Source organism: Schistocerca americana, chromosome 5, assembly GCF_021461395.2.
Source record: "Schistocerca americana isolate TAMUIC-IGC-003095 chromosome 5, iqSchAmer2.1, whole genome shotgun sequence".
Taxonomy (NCBI): domain Eukaryota; kingdom Metazoa; phylum Arthropoda; class Insecta; order Orthoptera; family Acrididae; genus Schistocerca; species Schistocerca americana.
The window spans coordinates 204,001,175-204,026,397 of NC_060123.1; the positions used below are offsets into that span (position 1 = coordinate 204,001,175).

At 40.8% G+C, this 25,223-nt stretch overlaps 1 protein-coding gene across 1 annotated transcript in view; it reads left to right on the forward strand.

Moving 5' to 3' along the window:
• Positions 1 to 25,223, forward strand: part of LOC124616263 (putative phosphoenolpyruvate synthase) — a 317,495-nt gene that overhangs the window by 59,479 nt on the left and 232,793 nt on the right. The window contains exon 8 of the mRNA XM_047144567.1: positions 23,926 to 24,053. Coding sequence (XP_047000523.1) covers positions 23,926 to 24,053 — 128 coding nt within the window. The remainder of the gene's footprint in view (positions 1 to 23,925; positions 24,054 to 25,223) is intronic.

Consider the following 25,223-nt stretch of genomic DNA (forward strand, 5'->3'; position numbering starts at 1 on the left):
GGAATGTCAAGATATTTTTGAAGGAAGTGCTAGAAAACTCAAATACAAGCATAAGCCGCATGAGCCTTTCCATCTCAGAGACCCTATCCTATGCCTCTTGCCAAGCAGGCAACAGTAGACAAAGATGTCAGACATTTCATAGAGTAGGAGAACACAGAACAATCATCAGCTTGCACAACATTGCAGTTGTGGCATCGATAGGTCATATCGACCACGATTAACACCATCTTTGGACTCTGATTGCTCTGCCAAACCTCCATGTAAGTTTTTAGTTCTGTTCTGTATCGCAAGCTGTGTACACATATATGACTTACTGCGAAATATATCTCTATGTGGAATTTAATGGGGGTAGTTATTGGATTCAAACGATAATCATATCCCGTTCCCATACTGGTGACCCCGAAGTTTCTACGTCTTCTGCGACTCCCGCACCAGGTGTTGTAAATCAACAGGTTATACCCACGAAGCCATGGCTACCTCACCGAATGCTTTGCTTGAAGATTTGGAAGCACAACAATGATCGCCGGACGTCTTCATTCCTTTACCAACATTAATTCACAGTGATTCACGATCTCCAGCCATGTTAACTTCAAACTCTGTTACTCTACAACGGCCGGGTGCTACGTCGCTAACACAAACAATGGACTCGGGTTTTGCGTCACCGGACTGTGCTCACCAACATGTGAAGTGTGAAGTGAGTAATAATCAGAACTGTGTACCTACTGATCAATTGTATAATGCTCAAAGTGATCTACATTCACACACATTCTTTGACTCTCAATGGACTGCAACCACTGTTACTGTCGTGTTGTGTGAAGCACCGCCATTATTGCAAAATGCGCCCAGCCACTATCAACTGTGACCTGTTTCGGTTTTGCCTCATTGGCAGATTAATCAAGAACATTTTAGTGTGCACAATTCTCCATGCTCACTTAAGAGCGTGCCTCTGCTGGCAGAGGCAGAGCTCACTCCACATCCATGCTTTCTACACCACCTGGCAGTATCTGCTCACTCTCTCCATTGTCTGAACTTTCCAGGATCGCCCACGCACCATATGTGCCGGTATACACACCAGAACAAATCGACGAGGACAAGCCTCCTTCACTGCCGCAGTCACCACCACCACCACATCCGGCTCATTCGTACTGCTGGTACCACAAGGTTTTCAGCAGTAATACTAAAAAGTGCCGGTTACCTTGCCAGCATCCAAGCCGACTGCAGGACCTAAAAGATGCCGAGTCCTGCAGGGAACTTCAAAGGTGTCCCCCTACATTGCACTCTGTCCATTCGTCCGCCCAGCCGAGTGGTCGTTTACAGGTGACTGACATTTTGTCACAGCTCGTTTTAGTTGACACTGGTGCTGATGTGTGTATCATACCTACATCGATGAGCTCCCCCCGTCTTTCCACTGATGAGGTCACTTCTGCGAGCTACAATGCATCAATGTTACAAACATCAGGCTCTGTCAAAGTTGCAGTGCATCTATCTCCTCCTCTGTGTTTTCCGTGGACTTTCTACATTGCCGACATCAATGATCCAATTCTCGGTATGGACTTTTTGTCTCATTACAAACTCTCTCCGAACGTGGTTCAGGGCCTGGGGCTGCACCATCCCACTAACACTCAGATACTGTGCTCTCGAACTTATGTTCCACATTCTGTTTCTCTCATGACATGTGAGTTAGTATGTGAGTACTCCGCCCTTGTGGGTGACACTGTGACCTGCGTCACTAACCTACTGTCAGAATATGACTTGGAGGCACAAATCTACTCAGAAAATGATGAGCTGAAACAGCGAATAGCACACACTTACAATGAGCTCATTGCGGCTCATACCTCGCTGCTGAAACTGCAGTCCACAGTGCCACCACCTAACCTTGTTTCTCCACCAGACACCAGCTTGGACACTCAGAGAGTTAGTCCAAAAACATTAATTGCATGTGAAGATTCATGTCCCGTAGACACCGCAACCCCGATGTGCTCGCCACGTTCAGTGCCATGTGTTTCAAACAGTGCTTCTAATGACAGTCACACGTGCGATACGACCATACCCACTGTGCAGGCAACCGCCCCGCATGTTGATAAACATTCCCCCTCTCTCGCGCACCAACCATGTGACTTAGCGGCCATTGCTGTTCCCTGAACGATCCCAATGCCTCTCTCGCCCATGCCGGTTACCAAAGGCAAGGTTGACAACAGACAGTCGCTGCGCGTCGCGACCCACTCCATGCTGCACGCGCACGGGACCTCTCCAAATAAGCACATGCCATGCTCACGTAATAGGCACTTGACTTTCGTACTGCCTTTTCCCAACTGTGCTAATGGTTATGCCTCGTTGAGCCCCACTCGTCCAAAAACTTCACGTCAAGACGTTACTCAGTCTCATGTGCAGCTCTCAGTTTCTCATGTGCAGTTCTCAGTTTCTTCCATCACTGACGGAATGACACACAAGATAATTATCACTGCCAGCCCTCCTATTAGGCACAGGGTTAGATGCCTCAACCCCATTAAGTTGCACGTGGCCCAGCAGCAAATTAACGAACTTTTGGAGGCAGGTGTTCTACAACTGTCGGACAGCAACTGGTACTCACCAATTCACCTCATCCCCGAACATGATGGTTCTTTTCAAATGTGCATTGATTACAGATGCTTAAATGCTCGTATCGTCATGGACAACTACCCCGTGCTGAACATAAACGATTTCACTCATATATTATTGGGCGCCACAATCATCAGTGTGATTGACTGTAAAAGTGCCTGTCACCAGATTCCTGTAGCACTGGAAGACATTCCAAAGACAGCTATTATCACGCTGCTCGGTTTGTTCCAATACAACTTCATGCCATTTGGCCTGAAAAATGTGGCACAAACGTCGCGTTTCATCAACTCAATCTTACGATAGTTCGAGCTTTGCTTTGCATATCTGGATGATATGCTCATTTTCAGCAACTCAGCTGAGGAACACGAAAATCATTTTTACAAGGTCCTCCAGACCTTGAACTCCAACAGCATCGAGGTCAACAAGGACAAATTCCAATTGCGCCAGTCCTCTGTCACATTTTTGGGTTACACCGTCTCCACAGATGGAATACAGCCTTCTAAATCCCGCATGCAGGCCATCACGTCACTGCTGCCTCCAGCTTCTTACACAGAACTCCAACGTTTCTTAGGTACAATAAATTATTACCGTTGACATCTGCCTTCTGCCGCCGCTGTGCATGCCCCGCTGACAGATTCGATGTCGGGCAAACAGACTTCAGGCCTTAAACCAGGTTGTTGGACTGAACCTACATCTACATCTACATTTACACTCTGCAAGCCACCCAACGGTGTGTGGCGGAGGGCACTTTACGTGCCACTGTCATTACCTCCCTTTCCTGTTCCAGTCGCGTATGGTTCGCGGGAAGAACGACTGTCTGAAAGCCTCCGTGCGCGCTCTAATCTCTCTAATTTTACATTCGTGATGTCCTCGGGAGGTATAAGTAGGGGGAAGCAATATATTCGATACCTCATCCAGAAACGTACCCTCTCGAAACCTGGACAGCAAGCTACACCGCGATGCAGAGCGCCTCTCTTGCAGAGTCTGCCACTTGAGTTTATTAAACATCTCCGTAACGCTATCATGGTTACCAAATAACCCTGTTACGAAACGCGCCGCTCTTCTTTGGATCTTCTCTATCTCCTCCGTCAAACCGATCTGGTACGGATCCCACACTGATGAGCAATACTCAAGTATAGGTCGAACGAGTGTTTTGTAAGCCACCTCCTTTGTTGATGGACTACATTTTCTAAGCACTCTCCCAATGAATCTCAACCTGGTACCCGCCTTACCAACAATTAATTTTATATGATCATTCCACTTCAAATCGTTCCGCACGCATACTCCCAGATATTTTACAGAAGTAACTGCTACCAGTGTTTGTTCCGCTATCATATAATCATACAATAAAGGATCCTTCTTTCTATGTATTCGCAATACATTACATTTGTCTATGTTAAGGGACAGTTGCCACTCCCTGCACCAAGTGCCTATCCGCTGCAGATCTTCCTGCATTTCACTACAATTTTCTAATGCTGCAACTTCTCTGTGTACTACAGCATCATCCGCGAAAAGCCGCATGGAACTTCCGACACTATCTACTAGGTCATTTATATATATTGTGAAAAGCAATGGTCCTATAACACTCCCCTGTGGCACGCCAGAGGTTACTTTAACGTCTCTCCATTGATAACAACATGCTGTGTTCTGTTTGCTAAAAACTCTTCAATCCAGCCACACAGCTGGTCTGATATTCTGTAGGCTCTTACATTGTTTATCAGGCGACAGTGCGGAACTGTATTGAACACCTTCCGGAAGTCAAGAAAAATAGCATCTACCTGGAAGCCTGTATCTAATATTTTCTGGGTCTCATGAACAAATAAAGCGAGTTGGGTCTCACACGATCGCTGTTTCCGGAATCCATGTTGATTCCTACATAGTAGATTCTGGGTTTCCAAAAACGACATGATACTCGAGCAAAATACATGTTCTAAAATTCTACAACAGATCGACGTCAGAGATATAGGTCTATAGTTTTGCGCATCTGCTCGACGACCCTTCTTGAAGACAGGGACTACCTGTGCTCTTTTCCAATCATTTGGAGCCCTCCATTCCTCTAGAGACTTGCGGTACACGGCTGTTAGAAGGGGGGCAACCTATGCTGGAGGCCTTCAAGGCTCTAAAATCCTCCTTAGCTAGCGCTGTGACCCTCGCCCATCCCAACCTGTCGGCCGAGTTGTTCATCACTATGGACGCCAGCGACATTGCAGTGGGGGCATTACTACACCAATGCAAGGGCGACACAGTTTCTCCCCTTCATTTCTTCTCTAAAAAACTGTCTACAGCTCAGAAGAAATATTCCGATTTTAATAGGGAAATTCTGGCAGTCTGTGAAACCATCAAATGCTTTTGCCCCAATGTCGAGGGCCACTCTTTCTTCATCCTCACCAATCATAAACCACTAGCAGATGCTTTCTGCAACCCTCCCGAGGACCCACCCCCTTGGCATTTCCACCACTTTGATTTAGGCTCTCAATGCGCAACAGACGTTCGCTACATCAAAGGCACAGAAAACATCCCCACTGATTTTTTCTCGTGTCTCACGCATCACTGACTTATCCAACCTGGCCACTCTCCAGGACTCCGACGAGGAATCTCAAGCTCTCCTCACAGATCCTCAAACATCTCTTGTGTTTACCAAAGCCAAGTTCCCCGGCATTATGGATGCAGTGTGGTGCAATTCTTCTACTGGCGTCTTGCAGCCGTTGCTCCCACCCACATTTCACCGGCAAGCCTTTGACGCCTTACATAACCTCACTCACCCTGTTGTCCATGCCACTACACAGTTCATATCATTTGGAAAAATATTAAATGGGACTGTCAGACCTGGGCACGCAGCTGCGTCCCCTGTCAATGCAACAAAATTGGCCGCCACACCACCCCTCCACTAGGCAAGTTCGACATTCTGCAAGGATGATTTCATACATATCAACCTTATTGGTCCACTACCAATGTCGGAGAGTCACAGATATATTCTCTCCACAATTGCTTGCATGTCTCGCTGGGTGGAAGCTGTTTCTTTACCCACCATCACCGCTGAAACCGTGGACAAGGGTTTCGTCTCCTCATGGATTTCCAGGATCAGTTGTCCGACCACCACCATCATCACAACCAAACAAGGTCAGCAGTTTGAGTCTGCCCTGTTCACCATTTTATGTAACATCTGCAGCATTATAAAAGTTAGTACAACAGCCTACCACCCACAAAGCAATGGGTTAGTTGAACGATGGCACCGCATCCTCAAAACTGTCCGCAAATGCCTCTGGTCTGGTCTGAGGTGATTCCACGGGCGTTACTCGATCTCCATTTTACCTTGAAACCAGACTTACAGGGAACCATCTCTGAATTTGTTTTCAGGGAGAACCCAGTCCTACCAGGGAAACTTATCCTGCCTCAGGCACCTGAGGATTTTCCCCCGTCCCTAGATTTCATTAGTCGCACACGTATGCGCACTCACTTCAAACATGCACGTCTACACCCGCCTATCAGCCATTCCCCGCCAGACACTTACGTGCCAACTGCACTCAACATGTGCTCCCATGTTATGCTCAGGGATGATTCTGTTAGACAAGCCCTGCAATCACCCTACGTCGGCCCCTTTAAAGCACTCCAGCAGGGTGAGACAACGTTCGACATTATGGTTAAAGATCGTCCTCAAACTGTTTCATTGCACAGGCTCAAACCTGCTTTCATGGACTCCAACGCCCCTCTGCCATCTCAGTCGGACCCTCCTGATGACTTTTCCGCCACGGAGCCTAAAAATGCACTGTCTCATCCCACGGTGCTGTTTTCTCCAACCCATGATTTGCAGGTTTTCCAGGCATGTCACTATCCAACCCATGTGTGGATTTTGCTGCCACTTCACTGTCTGCAGAGACCCGCTCTTCCACATTCAACCTGTGCTGCAACATGCCACCACACCATGTGGACGACATGTTGATCTTCACCTTCAATGACCGTGTGCTTGTGCTCCTAACAGACACTGCAGCCTTGCCATCCAATGGGCAGTTAAATGTTAGTGTGATGTATAGCCTGTCCCTCCCTCGTGAGTGTGACCCGTCAGAAATCAGTGGGTTCACCTAGTCGGACGGCTTGATCTGCATACGGGGCAGACACAACTGTACCATGCTGCAGGCCGTTCCACATGCCTGCTCTCTGGCTGGTCGACACATCATCTTCCCTCTCTGGTTAACCAACTACGAGGCAGACCTGCCACCACCCACTCCGCTTCGACTGAGATGGAAATCCCGGTTGTGCGCCTGCTGACTTGCATGACTACTACCGACGCCCACATGAGCTCTGCTAAAGCCTCACCGGTGGTACTCCGTACTGGGGAGTGGGGGGGGAGAGGGGGGGGGGCTGTGTGGCGTCGATAGGTTGTATCGACCATGATTAACACCATCTTTGGACTCTGATTGCTGTGTCGAGCCTCCATGTTAGTTTTTAGTTCTGTTTTATATCACAAGCTGTGTACACATATATGACTTACTGCGAAATATATCTCTATGTGAAATTTAATGGGGATAGTTATTGCATTCAACCAATAATCATATCCCGTTCCCGTACACTGATTAATGTGACCAAACCTTATTACAGAGGTTCCAGGTGACAGAGTTGTCAATGAGATATTAGTGCCTTCCATAACAAGGTCATGTAGTTTGGAAGAAAAAAAATCAGAGGTTTTACAGACTGAAATATCTACTTAACATTGATCATAATGATTCTTATTGTCAAATTACTTTGATTACATCAACATAATAAACTGCTTGTCTGTAAGCTTATAGGACCTACTAATTTAAAGTCTTACAGTTTCATTTGAGTGCATGTGGTGTGTTTCAATCTTAGGTCAGGTACCAGAACACAAGCTGATGAAAACGTTATTTTGTCATTCTGGTTATTTAGTGCCCTTTGGAACCTGGAGTGATCATGAATTTGGAGAAAACAGTTTTTTATAATAATCATATAGATCTTTTGCACCACTTTTCTACCTCGCAAAACTCCCAAATCCATAAAGGTAAATGTGGCAAAGCCCTGAGAAATACACTGTGAATGTAGCGTAGCTAACAGGGGAAGATGAAAGATGAGTACATGGCAGCTTAAAAGAGGTACAGTCCATATAAGGCATTCAACCCTGACAAGAAACAGACAGGTCTGGAAGCGTCAGTGTGGCAGCTCCACCATCAGACTTATTCTGCACAGTGCCCATGGCATGTTCAGAGGCATTTTCTCACTGTAAATGTCCAAACGAGCCTTGGAATTTGACAAGATGCAATTAGTATGAATGCAACTACAAAAAAGAACAAGCAGAAATGGATCTTATAGTGGCTACCTGGAACTTTAGAGAGTTAGCAAACAAAGAAAAATTGGTAATTTTATTGAAATATATTAACATAGACATTGCTGCTATAGCTGAAAACAAAAGAAATTCCAAGGGAATGTATATATAAGTGATTTTCTGATGTGGACCAGCCCACAAGAGAGAGCCAATAAAAGTGTAGCAATTTACATCCATAAAAACTGGAAAAAGAATGTAAAAGAATATAGTTCTGTCATTGACAGAACCATAGTGCTGGTTATCCAGAAGGACAGAAAAATCTGGCAGTGATCAGACCTTATGCAGCTGAAGAGAGAAAAACTGACAAGTCCATAATTTTTTTTATAATATCCTCTGAGAAGTACTAGATAAATGTAACAATAAACACCATATAATATTTCTAGGGGACTTGAATGTTAGAGTAGAAACTACCCACATCTCAGGAGTAATGGGAATGATGGGGGAGAAGGTAGAGAAAACTGGACACAAAAATAGGAAGTTTCTAAGAGACTGGACTGTTTTTAAAACATTAAAAATAGCAAACACATTCACAGATTTAGGGGATCTATCATCAATTATGGAATAATCAATGAAAAACTAAGGATTGTAAGAGACATCAGATTGTTTAGAGAATACAACATGAGATCAAATTGTTTTATAGTAATATCGTAAACTGACATATTCATTAAATAGAAGAAGAGTAGGAAGCTACATGTCTGGCATGCAGTTCATGGTGGTTTGCAGAGGATAAATGTAAATGTAGAAAAAAATGAACAGATTATGAATTTCACAAAGTATATTTGCTTAATGGAGTCAGTGCTGGAAACCTTTATTGAAGACGACCAAACTGGTATCTCGAGTAGGCAGAAGCAGTAGAAGATACTGAGCAAGAAAAGGACAGTATGAGAAAAGAAGTAACAAAAGTTATTAATGAAGCACTGGGTAAGAAAACAAAGACATAATAGGCTTTCAAATTCCTTTGTATATCTACCATGTATTACATGTCCTGCCCATAGCCATTTCATTTTCATTACATCCATAACCATGTCTTCAACTCTAGTCTGGTCCACAGTCTGCTTCTTAGTTTTCCTGTCTTTCTAGTAATTCCCATCGTTCATCTTGTCATTGCTTTTCAGGTAGTCCTGAGTCAGATCTAGTATGTAGGGACTTCAGAAAGGAAGTTACATTTGCTAAGATCATTGTACAACAAGAGTATGGTAGTACATTGTCAGGAAAAAGTAAACATTCCAGGTTTTCTGCAGAGACAGTTCTGCTGAGGTACAGGCATCACAGTGTCCAAGTGAAATGGTGCGGTAACATACTCCAAAGTTGAAGCAAGCAGGACAATATGACTCTTGTGGGCTAAATGTTTCCATTACACATAAATTCACTGTGGAATTCTGGTGGTAAATGGATCAAATGGAATGTCACATCCATCTGTAGTGTAACTGTGCCAACAATTTAACCGAGACCACACAGAGGTGGGTTACACTGATTGAGAAGGAAGGCCATTGATATCAACCATAGACAATAATATCCAGGAAATTAAGGAGCTGATTTGCAGCAGCCGCAGAGTGACTATCAAGGAAATTGCTCAGCAAATGCACATCTCAATAGCCAGTGCTCATTCCATCATCTGCAGCACCAGAAAGCATGCGGTTTATGGCAGCCTGTACTTTGAAGGTTCCTTGAGTGTTACTGAATGTTCATTGAGTATTACTCTGTGAAAGGCAATGATTTCATAAGCCACATAATCACATGCAATGAGACATGGGTTCACCATTTCACAACGGCAACTGAGAGAGCATCTGTGGAATGGAGACCCACCTCTCCACATCCACAGAAGAAATCCAAAGTTGTGCTATTAGCAGGGAATATCATGGTTACTGTATTTTTCATCTGTGAGGAGTTGTGTACTCAGAGTTTATGGCAAATGGCTCAACCATTAATGCCAATTCATACTAGGCAACACTGATGTCATCACACAATTTCATAAAGGACAAGAGGCATGGAAAATTAAGCATAGTCATTGTTCTTGTGCAAGACAATGCAACATCCCACACAGCACACGTCACACAAGCTTTGTTGTTTCTCTGGTGACCCAGACAAGATATAATTGGACACAACCTGATGCGTAATTAATGCAGTGAAGTAAATTGTTTCCACAGTATTTTATCATGTGTAGTTTTTTGTGTTAATATCATGCTAGCTATGGAAATTACACAGTATATGATGTAACAAAAAAAACTATGATAGCCGTACCGTAGGTGCAACCACAATGGAGAGGTATCTGTTGAGAGGCCAGACAAACGTGTGGTTCCTGAAGAGGGGTAGCAGCGTTTTCAGTAGTTGCAGGAGCAACAGTCTGGATGATGGGCTGGTCTGGCCTTGTAACACTAACCAAAATGGCCTTGCTGTGGTGGTACTGTGAACGGCTGAAAGCAAGGGGAAACTACAGCCATAATTTTTCCCAAGGGCATGCAGCTTTACTGTATGGTTAAATGATGATGGTGTCGTCTTGGGTAAAATATTCCAGAGGTAAAATAGTCCCCTATTTGGATCTCCGGGTGCCCTTAATCGGGCAGGTAGGTTAGAAAATTTAAAAAGAGAAATGGATAGGTTAAAGTTAGATATAGTGGGAATTAGTGAAGTTCAGTGGCAGGAGAAACAAGACTTGTGGTCAGGTGAATACAGTGTTCTAAATACAAAATCAAATAGTGGTGATGCAGGAGTAGGTTTAATAACGAATAAAAAAAATAGGAATTTGGATAATCTACTACAAACAGCATAGTGAACGCATTATTGTGGCCAAGATAGATACGAAGCCTATGCCTACCATAGTAGTACAAGTTTATATGCCAACTAGCTCCACAGATGATGAAGAAATTGATGAAATGTATGATGAGATAAAAGAAATTATTCAGATAGTGAAGGGAGACAAAAATTTAATAGTCATGGGTGACTGGAACTCGATCGTAGGAAAAGGAAGATAAGGAAATGTAGTAGGTGAATATGGAATGGGAGTAAGGAATGAAAGAGGAAGCCACCTGGTAGCATTTTGCACAGGGCACAACTTAATCATAGCTAACACTTGGTTCAAGAATCATGAAAGAAGGTTGTATACATGGAAGAGACCTGGAGATACTGGAAGGTTTCAGATAGATTATATAATGGTAAGACAGAGATTTAGGAAACAGGTTTTAACTTGTGAGACATTTCCAGAGGTCGATGTGGACTCTGACCACAATCTGTTGGTTATAAACTGTACATTAAAACTGCAAAAAGGTGGGAATTTGAGGAGATGGGACCGGGATAAACTGAAAGAACCAGAGGTTGTAGAGAGTTTCAGGGAGAGCATTAGGGAACGATTGACAAAAATGGGGGAAAGAAATATGGTAGAAGAAGATCGGGTAGCTTTGAGAGATGAAATAGTGCAGGTAGCAGAGGATGAAGTAGGTAAAAAGATGAGGGCTAGTAGAAATCCTTGGGTAACAGAAGAGATATTGAATTTTATTGACAAAAGGATAAAATATAAAAATGCAGTAAATGAAGCAGGAAAGGAATACAAACATCTCAAAAATGAAGTGCAAAATGGCTAAGCAGGGATGGCTAGAGGACAAAAGTAAGGATGTAGAGGCATATATCACTAGGGGTAAGATAGATACTGCCTACAAAGAGACTTTTGGAGAAAAGAGAACCACTTGTATGAATATCAAGAGCTCAGATGGAAACCCAGTTCTAAGCAAAGAAGGGAAAGCAGAAAGGTGGAAGGAGTATATAGAGGGTCTATACAAGGGCGATGTGCTTGAGGACAATAGTATGGAAATGGAAGAGGATGTAGATGAAGATGAAATGGGAGATATGATACTGCGTGAAGAGTTTGACAGAGCACTGAAAGACCAGAGTTGAAACAAGGCCCTGTGAGTAGACAACATTCCATTAGAACTGCTGATAGCCTTTGGGGAGCCAGCCCTGACAAAACTCTACCATCTGGTGAGCAAGATTTATGAGACAGGCGAAATACCCTCAGACTACAAGAAGAATATAATAATTCCAATCCCAAAGAAAGCAAGTGTTGACAGATGTGAAAATTACTGAACTATCAGTTTAATAAGTGACAGCTGGAAAATACTAACACAAATTCCTTACAGATGAATGGAAAAACTGGTAGAAGCTGACCTCAGGGAAGATCAGTTTGGATTCCATAGAAATGTTGGAACATATGAGTCAACACTGACCCTATGACTTATCTTAGAAGATAGATTAAGGAAAGACAAACCTACATTTCTAGCACTGGTAGACTTAGAGAAAACTTTTGACAATGTTGACTGAAATATGCTCTTTCAAATTTTTAAGGTAGCAGGGGTAAAATACTGGGAGCAAAAGGCTATTTACAGTTTGTACAGCAACCAGATGACAATTATGAGTCAAGGGGCATGAAAGGTAAGCAGTGGTTGGGAAGGGAGTGAGACAGAGTTGTAGCCTATCCCCGATGTTATTCAATCTGTATATTGAGCAAGCAGGAAACAAAAGAAGAATTCAGAGTAGGAATTAAAATCCATGGAGAAGAAATAAAACTTTGAGGTTCGCTGATGACATTGTAATTATGTCAGAGACAGCAAAGGACCTGGAAGAGCAGTTGAATGGAATGGACAGTGTCCCGAAAGGAGGATATAAGATGAACATCAACAAAAGCAAAACGAGGATAATGGAATGTAGTCGAATTAAATCAGGTGATGCTGAGGGAATTAGATTAGGAAATGAGATTCTTGAAGTAATAAATGAATTTTGCTATTTTGGTAGCAAAATAACTTATAATGGTCAGTGTAGAGAGAATATAGAATGTAGACTGGCAATGGCAAGGAAAGTGTTTCTGAAGAAGAGAAATTTGTTAACATTGAGTATAGATTTAAGTGTCAGGAAGTCATTTCTGAAAATATTTGTGTGGAGTGTAGCCATGTATGGAAGTGAAACGTGGATGATAAATAGTTTGGACAAGAAGAGAAAAGAAGCTTTTGAAATGTGGTGCTACAGAAGAATGCTGAAGATTGGATGGGTAGATCACATAGCGTTATTACTTATTTGAGATACATATTCCATAGATCCAGTATGGCGTGATTACGCACGGATGTGGAATGAGTCAAAGCAGATACAATACAGATATCATACTATACAATACACACTGGTATATTGCACATGGTAGATGAATGATTCAAAACTCGTACAATACAGTAATATAATTGAGATAATAAACAATGCAATACAAAAATACAATAGTGGTAAAGAACAATACAGATACAATACAAAGGAAATAACCTGAATTACTACTCAAACTATTTATCTCTGCTGAAGAATTCATCTAAAGAGTAGAAACATTTTTCCAGTAGAAATTCCTTTAGATTTTTTAAAATAGTATTTTCTTTTCTTTTAGACACTTTATATTACTCGGGAGTGCGTTAAAGATTTTTGTACTTGTGTAATTTACCCCTTTTTGTACCAGAGAGAGATTTTTCCATTCACAGTGCATATCACCTTTCCGTCTTGTGTTATAATGATGGTATGCCTCATTTGTTTCATATTCTGAGGAACTGAGAAGTGTGAAAGCCATTAGTGAGAGGAGATATTGTGAGATATTGGTTAATATACTTAACTGTTTAAAAATATTGTTACATGAGGTTCTTGGAGGAACACTACATGTAATTCGGATTACTTTTTTCTGGCTTACAAAAATTTTTTTTGAAAGTGGTGAGTTGCCCCAAAAGATTATTCCATAGCACGTCACTGAATGAAAGTAGCTAAAATATGCAGACTTTGATACGTTGATGTCTCCAATTTTCGGGTTTATTCGGATGGCAAATGTTGCTGAGCTAAGCTTTTTTAGTGTTTGCTGTATGTGGAATTCCCAGTTGAGCCGGTTATCTATGTGAATGCCTAGGAACTTTGTGCACTGAATGCTCTGTAACTGTTGGGTGTCGTGTGCAATGTTAATCTCTTCTGGGTTTATGTAACTGGATTGAAGCTGTATGTAATTTGTTTTACTGAGGTTTATTGCTCGAGAATTTGCTGTGAACCAGTTGAGAGCAGTTGCAAGTGCTTGGTTGGCATTTAACTCTACGTCAGTGGAGGTTTTGCTGGCTGTCTCTATACTTGTGTCATCTGCAAACATTGTGATATTGCTAGCACTGTTTGAGGACAGGGGTGGGTCATTAATATATATAACAAATAGAAGGGGACCAAGGACTGACCCTTGTGGAACTCCATGATGTACTGTTCCCCAATCAGACTCTACCTCTCCTACTTGTAGATTGTTAACACCTAATACTATTTTTTGTTGTCTGTCTTCTAGATATGATCTGAGCCATGGGGGCCATACATATCATGTCTACAGAGTTAGGGAAAAGTTATTTCAGCGTTTCTATTGCCTTTTCTGAAGAGCCTTTGCATGCTGTTTTCTCAGCAACAGTTAAAAAGTGCTCATTAAAGATTTTAGCTGCAATATCTTGATTTTGAACTAGCTTACCTTCATTGTTGAGAGCAATATTTTGTGTCTTGTTGGGGTAATTTGCACCAGTCTCATTTCGTATCACTTCCCTTATAGTTTTGATTTTATTAGTGGAGTTATTAATTTTTGAGCACAGATACATACTTTTTGATTTCTGAATGTCTTTGGTCAATATTTTACAGTATTTTTTATAGTTATTTAAAAGGTTAGGGTCATCTGATTTTTTTGAGGCGATGCACAACTCTCACTTTCTTTTGCAATAAATCATAATTCCAGTGGTAAACCAAGGCTTGTTGGTGGATTTTTTAGTGTGGGTTTTATATATTCTTTTTGGGAAGGTACTTTCAAATATTAGAGCCACTTCATTACTGAAAAGGTTGTATTTGGAAAGTTCCAAAGTACCTATGCCTTCACATCGATTACTAGATTTTGATGTGCAACAAACCTATATTTGTCATTTGAATATTTAAAGTTTCATTCTGAGCCTTTAATTTAGAATTCACTGAGTTTATTAAGTCTAGGTTTTTATTTAACATCTCACCTCGAGCATTCAATTTAGAATTTATTGAGTTCATCAAGTCTAGGTTTTTCTTGCAATTATTATCTAAATCTTTTCTAAAAGCATTAAAGAATTCATTCTGAGCTTTGAAATCATCATCTAAATCTTTTCTAAAAGCACTAAAAAATTCATTCTGGGCTTTGAAATGATCATCTAAATCTTTTCTAAAAGCATTAAAAAATTCATTCTGGGCTTTGAAAAATCGTCTAAATATTTTCTAAAAGCATTAAAAAATTCTTCTGGGCTTTGGAATGATCATCTAAATCTTTTCTAAAACCATTAAAAATTCATTTTGGGCATTGAAATGATCATCTAATTTATCATCTAAAGTTTTGATCAAATTCACCAACTCAGACCAGTCAGGCCTTTCTTTAGCAATTCTCATAGCCATGGCTGGTTCTGATATCTCCCCAACTTGTTGTATACTGTCCATGCTTGTATATACTTTAGCTCTTGTGAGCATCTAATACTAATTTCAATTATATCAATTACACAGTACAAGTTCACCCCACAGTTCAATTCAATTCAATTTATTAGCGTCCTTGTAGTACATCATCAAAATGACATAGGACTTGTCAATAAACATTACAATTTAAAATACATGTAAATGAAAATTTATAATTGAATTTACTTGTCACTTAGACATTACAATTTTAATAGAACTATAAGAACATTAACATAAAAATACACAAGCAGGATAACAACATACAAAAAAAAAAAAAAAAAAAAAAAAGCTAGTGATTCTCGCATCAAAGATTATTTCCATTCTTACATTAACACTGTTTCACACTTTCATAGAAACAGCAATTATTTAAATGTGAGCAATTACACATATTTATTATGTCAGGGAAATATTAACTGCACTTTTATTGTCAATGATTCATAAACTCTTCAATACTGTAAAAACTATTGCTCAATAACATGTTTTATAATTCTCTTTTAAATTTGTGCAGTTTTGATATTATTTTTTGTTCTTTGGGGAGAGCACTGTGGAGGATTTTGGGTTGGTATAGTACACTTTTGTGATACATAGCTGTTTTATGAATTTCTCTGTGGAAATCATTCCTATTTCTTGTTTCATAGTTGTGAAATTCTCTGTTTAATGTAGAAAATTTCTCGTGTTCTTTTAAGAAACATATGCTTTCATATATGTATAAGGATGGTAGTGTCATGATTTTTAATTCTTTGAAAGCATGCCTACAAGAGTCTCTATATCCTATACCTTTTATTATTATGACTGCCTTCTTTTGTAGTCTAAATGAATGTTTTGTTAGACTGTTGTTCCCCCAAAACTGTACACCGTATCTTAATAAACTGTGCATGAATGAGAAATAAACACATAACACTGTTTTAATATTACATGAGCTATTAAGCATTCTAAGTATATAACATGTTTGACTTAATTTTTTGTTCAATGATATTACATGCTTGTCCCATCTTAAGTGTTCATCAAACCATACTCCCAAGAATTTAGTGTATGATGCTTGTTCAATCTTACACTTACCCAGTTCTACTGTAAGGTTAGTTTTTATTTTATTTGTAATATGTCTGAAGTTGATCCACATTGTTTTTTGGCATTCACAATGAGTCTGTTTTCATTAAACCATCTGTCTGCTTCGTCTGTTGCTAATGTGACTTTTTCCTGTAAGTCGGCTTCACTATTTGCTTTAACAAACAAACCTGTATCGTCAGCAAACAGTACTGCCTCTGCTTCAGATAGTTGACTTGGTAGGTCATTGATAAATATGAAAACAGTAATGGCCCTAATACAGATCCCTGGGGTACTCCATACAAAACTCTCTCGAATCTTGAATATGTCCTAGCTGTATGGCTTATCTCCACCTTCTGATACCTGTCTGACAGATATGATTCAAACCATTTGTGGGCAGCTCCACGTATCCCATAGGCATATAACTTCCTAAGTGGTAACTTATGGTAGAATTCTTGCTGCGGATGTGTAATCGGCGCCTGTGAGCAGCACTGGTGCCAGCAGTGTCTAATGTTGGTTTCAACATCATCATCGGTGAGAGATGCGGAGTCAGCACTGGCGAGCAGTGGCTAATGTAGCAGGCGTGAGTGGCTGCTTACTGTGTCGGCGTCGGCGCGATGTACATGTCTGAAAACTGCTTATTCTCCACACCCAATCTTCTCAATCGAAAAGTTGAGGTCTTCTCTCCAGATTTCTCCACTATTAATTTCTCACATCTTTTACTGCATTGCACTTGCAACTTTCTTCCATTTGTTTATTGGACTCAATACGATTACTGGAAACAGACCGATCAAAGACTGGAATAAAAAACATTGACAATATTGGATCACTGTACATATACACAACTGTCACAGCTGGTGAAGTTCAATAATTAATGGACATCACATGCGTCCTGTCTCATGCAGAGCTAAGATATAAAGTAAGATAAAAGTCTTTAGTCTGAAGCAAGTCCATTACATGAATGTGCATAGAAATCTATATTCAATTGTTCATTAGTCTTTTTTACAATCAACACAGACACTAACACACCAAAGAATACTACATAGTTATCCCTTGGATTTTCATCACATCTTCTGTGGTGTTGGTGGCAAACACTTTTTGTCGTCGGTGACTCACCCCTCTTACAGACTTCTACACTCCTGGAAATGGAAAAAAGAACACATTGACACCGGTGTGTCAGACCCACCATACTTGCTCCGGACACTGCGAGAGGGCTGTACAAGCAATGATCACACGCACGGCACAGCGGACACACCAGGAACCGCGGTGTTGGCCGTCGAATGGCGCTAGCTGCGCAGCATTTGTGCACCGCCGCCGTCAGTGTCAGCCAGTTTGCCGTGGCATACGGAGCTCCATCGCAGTCTTTAACACTGGTAGCATGCCGCGACAGCGTGGACGTGAACCGTATGTGCAGTTGACGGACTTTGAGCGAGGGCATATAGTGGGCATGCGGGAGGCCGGGTGGACGTACCGCCGAATTGCTCAACACGTGGGGCGTGAGGTCTCCACAGTACATCGATGTTGTCGCCAGTGGTTGGCGGAAGGTGCACGTGCCCGTCGACCTGGGACCGGACCGCAGCGACGCACGGATGCACGCCAAGACCGTAGGATCCTACGCAGTGCCGTAGGGGACCGCACCGCCACTTCCCAGCAAATTAGGGACACTGTTGCTCCTGGGGTATCGGCGAGGACCATTCGCAACCGTCTCCATGAAGCTGGGCTACGGTCCCGCACACCGTTAGGCCGTCTTCCGCTCACACCCCAACATCGTGCAGCCCGCCTCCAGTGGTGTCGCGACAGGCGTGAATGGAGGGACGAATGGAGACGTGTCGTCTTCAGGGATGAGAGTCGCTTCTGCCTTGGTGCCAATGATGGTCGTATGCGTGTTTGGCGCCGTGCAGGTGAGCGCCACAATCAGGACTGCATACGACCGAGGCACACAGGGCCAACACCCGGCATCATGGTGTGGGGAGCGATCTCCTACACTGGCCGTACACCACTGGTGATCGCCGAGGGGACACTGAATAGTGCACGGTACATCCAAACCGTCATCGAACCCATCGTTCTGCCATTCCTAGACTGGCAAGGGAACTTGCTGTTCCAACACGACAATGCACGTCTGCATGTATCCCGTGCCACCCAACGTGCTCTAGAAGGTGTAAGTCAACTACCCTGGCCAGCAAGATCTCCGGATCTGTCCCCCATTGAGCATGTTTGGGACTGGATGAAGCGTCGTCTCACGCGGTCTGCACGTCCAGCACGAACGCTGGTCCAACTGAGGCGCCAGGTGGAAATGGCATGGCAAGCCGTTCCACAGGACTACATCCAGCATCTCTACGATCGTCTCCATGGGAGAATAGCAGCCTGCATTGCTGCGAAAGGTGGATATACACTGTACTATTGCCGACATTGTGCATGCTCTGTTGCCTGTGTCTATGTGCCTGTGGTTCTGTCAGTGTGATCATGTGATGTATCTGACCCCAGGAATGTATCAATAAAGTTTCCCCTTCCTGGGACAATGAATTCACGGTGTTCTTATTTCAATTTCCAGGAGTGTAATAACAAAATTCCGACCTGGAGATAGAGACAGGTGGATCGGTAGAAACATTCTCACTCTCCCACACTCGTACCTAAAATATCAGGTGTTGAAGATGGTGGAATTAACACCAAAATTCTTAGATTAGGTTAGATTAGATTAGATTAATTATTTGTTCCATAGACCCACAAAAGAGGGGATCCTCCTGGCTGTGGAACATGTCAGGCACTACAAAATGCACAAGTCCAACCTCAGGTGCTTGAGGTTGGGCCACTCATTCTCCATATATTGGCAGTTCTGTAGCCCAAAAACTGTCCAAATACAAACTGAAAGTGTTGCCACATCCTCCCTACAGCCGAGACATGAGTCCAACAGACTGTGACTTGTTGCCAAACTTGAAAAAACGTTTGTGTGGACGGAAGAGCTACCTACCACCCTTCCCCAAGCCACTCTACAAATGAACAGAAGTGGTGTCCTGGATTAAATAGTAGAGCTGCTGAGATGTTGGGATTCAGTCATAGAAAAGCAGGGAGACTATACTGAAGGACTCTAAAGACACATTGAAATAAGCAAAAATAGCAGCTGCTATGCTATCTAAAAATACTTGTGAGTTGAGTTGTAGCAAGTTGAAAACTCTCCCCCTGTTATGTCTTCTACTCCTCTCATTAACTAAATTTTTATCCGATTTTTTTTCCATTTTTAATATACATTGAAGTGCCAAAGGAACTGTTATAGGTATGCGTATTCAAATACAGAGAAATGCAAACAGGCAGAATACGGCGCCATGGTCAGCAATGCCTTTATAAGACAACAAGCTTTATAAGACAATAAGTGTCTGCTGCAATTGTTGGATTGATTACTGCTGCTACAATGGCAGGTTATCAAGATTTATGTGAGTTTGAATACAGTATTATAGTTGGCACACGAATGATGGGACACAGCATCTCTGAGGTAGCGATGAAGTGGGGATTTTCCCATATGACCATTCCACAAGTGTACTGTGAATATCAGGAATCCGATAAAACATCAAATTTCTGACATTACTGCAGCTGGAAGAAGATCCTGCAAGAACAGGACCAATGACAACTGAAGGGAATCATTCAACATGACAGAAGTGCAACCCTTCTGCAAGTTGCTGCAGATTTCAATGCTGGGCCATCAACAAGTGTCAGTGTGTGAACCATTGAACATCATTGATATGGGCTTTCGGCACCGAAGATCCTGTCGTTTATCCTTGATGACTCCATGACACAAAGTTTTACACCTCACCTGGGCCCATCAACAATGAATTTGGACTGTTGATGACTGGAAACATGTTGCCTGGTTGGGCAAGTCTTGTTTCAAACTGTATCAAGCTGATGAATGTGTATGGGTATGGAGACAACCTCATGTATCCATGGACCCTTCATGTCAGCAGGGGATTGTTCAAACTGGTGGAGATTGTAATGGTGTGGGGCATGCAGCTGGAGTGATATGGGACCCCAGATACATCTGGATATGTCTCTTGACAGGCGACATGTATGTAAGCATCCTATCTGATCACCTGCATCCATTCATGTCCATTGTGCAATCTGATGGACGTGGGCAATTCCAGCAGGACAATTCTGTACCCCACACGTCCAGAATTGCTACAGAGTGGCTCCAGGAACATTGTTCTGAGTTTTAACACATTTGCTGACCACCGAACTCCCCAGACATGAACATTATTGAGCATATCTGGGATGCCTTGCAACATGCTGTTCAGAAGAGATCTTCACCCCGTTGTACTCTTATGGATTTATGGACAGCCCTGCAGGATTCATGGTGTCAGTTCCCTCCAGTGCTGCTTCAGATGTTAGTCAAGACCATGCCACGTCATGTTGCAGCACTTCTGCATGCTCGTGGGGGCCCTACACTATATTAGGCAGATGTACCAGCTTTTTTGGCTCTTCGATGTAGTTGCACATGAAATATGTAATGTGCACATAAATATTTCAAAGTGTTACGTAGGTGAAGTTCTATTTGAAGTTATTATCCAGTTTGTTACATTGAATGTGCTGATTTCAGTGATGCAGTTAGTTCTGCTAGAAATATGAGTCATTAAAAGCTATGGCTAGTTAAAAGTTTTACTATGATATGCAGTAGAAAAACATTTTGGACCAAGCACCAGAATTTGAAGTATGGTTGCCATTCATTTCAAAGCAGTTATCCCACTCTTTCTGAGAACACACAATGAATTACCTGAAACGAATTAACTTATGAGATAATTGACGTTGAAAGTTTAGAAATTCACAGTTTTCGAGCAACAGTTTTGCCCATGTGCTTGCTAGGTTCTGTACTTTGACACTGTTCTTTTGTTGCTGCAGTTTTTTTGCAAATCAGATTATGCCCCTCATTAATTGATAAAGCCCTTAATTAAGATATTGCACAATTTAAGTCTGGCAACACAAAATGACCTGCAAATTCACTGAACCAAATGCTTCTGGACTTTTACTTGTAGGGTAAATTGAAACAAGTTTACAATGAAATTACAACTTCTCATGAAGACATGAAATGTAATGTTTCATGAGCTTATACTGCTATCAACTTGAATGAAATTCTGTCATCCACATCCATTCGTTTTACAGCATCTGTGACTGCTGATGATCATCATTTTGAACACGTGTTGTTGTAACAACATTATCTGATGTAATTAAATTACTTACTGTACATTTCACCATATTCTCATTGGACATGTTTGCAAATGAACTTGTTAAAGATCAAAACCATGATCTGACATAAGATAATTATTGTACACATTTTTAAATATGTTATTAAGGGGTAAATAATATAACATGCCACTCAGTTTAAAATAAAAAGGTGACTATCATATCTCCTCTACCCTACCACTTACAAAAAATGATAAGTACCATACTGTCTTCCTTCAAGCTAAGCAGCTTTTGTTTGAAAGGTTTTTGTCTATCATTAAAAGTGTCTTATTTATTCATGTGACCTGTTTTAGGTGTCTCACCCTGTATATATTTTGCCTAGACAAATTGCTTAAGTATAATTTCTTCATGGAAAATCACAATTGAAGATTATTTTCTTTTTTATCCTATAGACTCACTAACACTGCAAGATCCTGAGGTTTGGTTAAATTACATTCCATACACAACTAGAAAGGAAACAGGAACTTAAAAGTGAAATAAAGTAACACAATAATTTTGTACCCTCAGAACTGATATACATGTCATACCTACTCTTACAGCATATTGCACCCCTGCAAGAAAAGTGACACAAGTTGAAAAATTGCATCTTTAGTTTTTTAAGTCAAGTTTTCTCAGGTATTACATTTTTGAGTTGTGTCACTGTCCTTGCCAGTGTGTGGTATTAACTATTGTTGATGCAATATTCAGTCCATTATTCTTCTTAGGTGACAGATTACTACTAACTGACACTTATTTACAGCAAACGTGCATATTCTGGCACCTACACAGCTGCAGGAGATCTAAGATTTAACATCATTTTGGTCTATTTTTTAGACTTTTTGCCGTTTTCAAATATTTTAGACTTGTTACCATTTTCAAATGTCTTGCATAAGTTTGATACTACACACATCCATTGTGATGCAATTCCTTTTCTGCTACAAATTTAGATTTATGCTCATCATTTCAAGAAGCAGGCTGAACTCTCTAAAATTATCAAATCAGCATCATTGTATTCAGTTCTTCCACACCAGCACTGAACGCGGTCTATTGTCTGTCCTAAATTACCGTACATAATATGTACTCAAATATGTAACACTTGATTCTGCAAAGCCACACAAATTAATGGCCTATTCAGTAGACTATTTGTTTTGGCTTGTTCTGTCTGCATTTTATCCAAGTCAAATTCCTAACTCAACTTCTGACCCTCAGTATTGATCACACTGTCTTGTAGGAATTTTGTGCTTCGTATCTTCTTTCTGTTTTTTGAAAACTGTTTTCCAACATTTTCTGAATTATAGCAGATCGAACCATTTGATATTAATATTTACATCAAGAAAATAAATAAAAAATGAATATTTATGCGCTTAATTTGAACTTACCAGTAGGAAAACTTAGGATATTTATCGTTTTACCAAAAGGAAATTTAATTGTCTGTTTTTAATTACAGCAATTTTCATCTGTCGCATGGTGATCCCAGCTTTTGTGAAACCTGTAAATTTAGGAGAGAGGTACTGGCAGAAGTAAAGCTATAAGGACTGGTCTTTAGTCATCCCTGTATACCTCAGTCGGTAAAGCATTTGTGTCTGAAAGGCAAAGGTTCCAGTTTCGAATCCTAGTCCAGCACATAGTTTAAATATTCCAGGACGTTTTACAAAGTAAATAATGCTTAGAAATAGAGTAAAACTAACTTTGTCAAAATAGAAATTCACACAAGAAAATTATAAAATCATGAGACAAATTTCCTGGCTGCTACTTACTTTCTGGATGCCAAATGTTTAGTATAGCCGATAGACAAATATAAAAATATGCATATTATCCTACCTTTCAGAACTGTACTTTATTACTTGAGGAGGAGGGGGGGGGGGGGGGTAGGTTGGAATAGGTTGAAATGGAAGGGCAGATTGTTCTGCCCTCAGGATGAGAGATACTCACCTGTTGTCAGGATGAGGGGACCAGTAAATATTTCACCTCCTAAGATAAGTACTTGCAAGAAATTCTCTCTCATAATTTTATAGTAAAAGTAATTTAATTTTTTGTTTTGTCACTGAGATGTCTTGCCAGTACCAGAAAGTAAGGAAAATGTTGCAAGGCTTCTGTTATGTCTATTCAACTTGAAGATAAGTGATTCCAGCTGCTGCTCAGTTAGTAATTCTCCATGTTTGTTTATGTGAAGAGATTGGTTTGTTCTTTGTGGAATCTCTCTCTAAAGCTATTACATTCTGTTTGAAAACAAAGCAAATACTAGGTCATTTTCTTTTCAGTGCTACATTTGGTCATGTGAGGTTGCCAAATGGGAAGCAGTTACCTGTGAACTGGTGTGACTTGAGATTACCAGATATTGCTGAACATTCAAAGTGCATACCAGATCATTATGTCTTTAGGTTCTCAGGTAAGGTAAACTACTTATTTGTTTTTGATAACAATAGATTTTGTGGCACATGGCCAAAAAAAAAAAAAAAAAAAAAAAAAAAAAAAAAAAAAAAAAAAAAAAAAAAAAAAAAAAAAAAAAAAAAAAAATTGCATGCTATAATAGCTAGTTTTGTGATAGATGTCATCACTCACATTACAATGGAATAATGAACACCAGTACCGGAAAGAGCAGAGAAAATTCTTCAATCAAATTATAATATTTGTTTTCTTCACTGAAAGAGCATAAAAACAAGATTGACAGTGAAAGAGACAGAAATATGGAAAGGAAGAAAAAGGCACATAATAAGGTTTTAAAATTGGAAAAGGGGGTCAAAAGTCAGGCAAAGCAAACTTAAAAGGTGTAGTAGAGGTATGATACATATAAAAACTGTTGGATAACCGTGATAAAAAATAGAAAGGAGGACATTTTATTGCAAAAAGTTCATTTTATGTTTCAATATAATCACTTTTCAGCTTCATTCACTTACTCCAGGGGCCTTCCAGCTCATTTTATCACATAAAATATTAACCAGTATTCAACCCTACAAAGTATTTGGTAACTCAGTCACAGTGCCAATGATATCCTCACTCACTTTGAAATCCTGGCTTCAAACCAGGATGTCAAATTAGGAAGGAGGAAAATGTGAACAATCCCTGAGATTTATCCACTGATTTTATCTGTAGTTAAATCAGTTTGCCCATTACAAAAGTTGAAAGTGTTAGTTGAAGGATTTATGCAATGACTCTTTCTTGTGTGATGATGTTAGAGATTTCCATTTCAACTATTGTTTCAAACAGTTGAGAAGCAGTGTGTTATATGACCATATTGTACTTTTATTGGACAAAGATTTACAGTGACAGTTTTATCAGAATCATAATGCAATCTTAATCTTTCCATTGAATATGAGTGTTTTTTTCCCCTCCCATATAGAATACTTATTGATTGTTACTTCAACTTTGGAATACAATTTTGCACCAATGTTTCATCTAAGCTTATGAATCATATGAAACTGCCTTGGATTTGATTGGAGAGAGACCTCTCCAGGTATGTTGATTTGAAGAATTACTGTATATAATATTTGTATCATTGGATGATCAACACAGTAACAAGCTGAAACTGGCAAAGATACCATTTATGTGACCTGAGGCT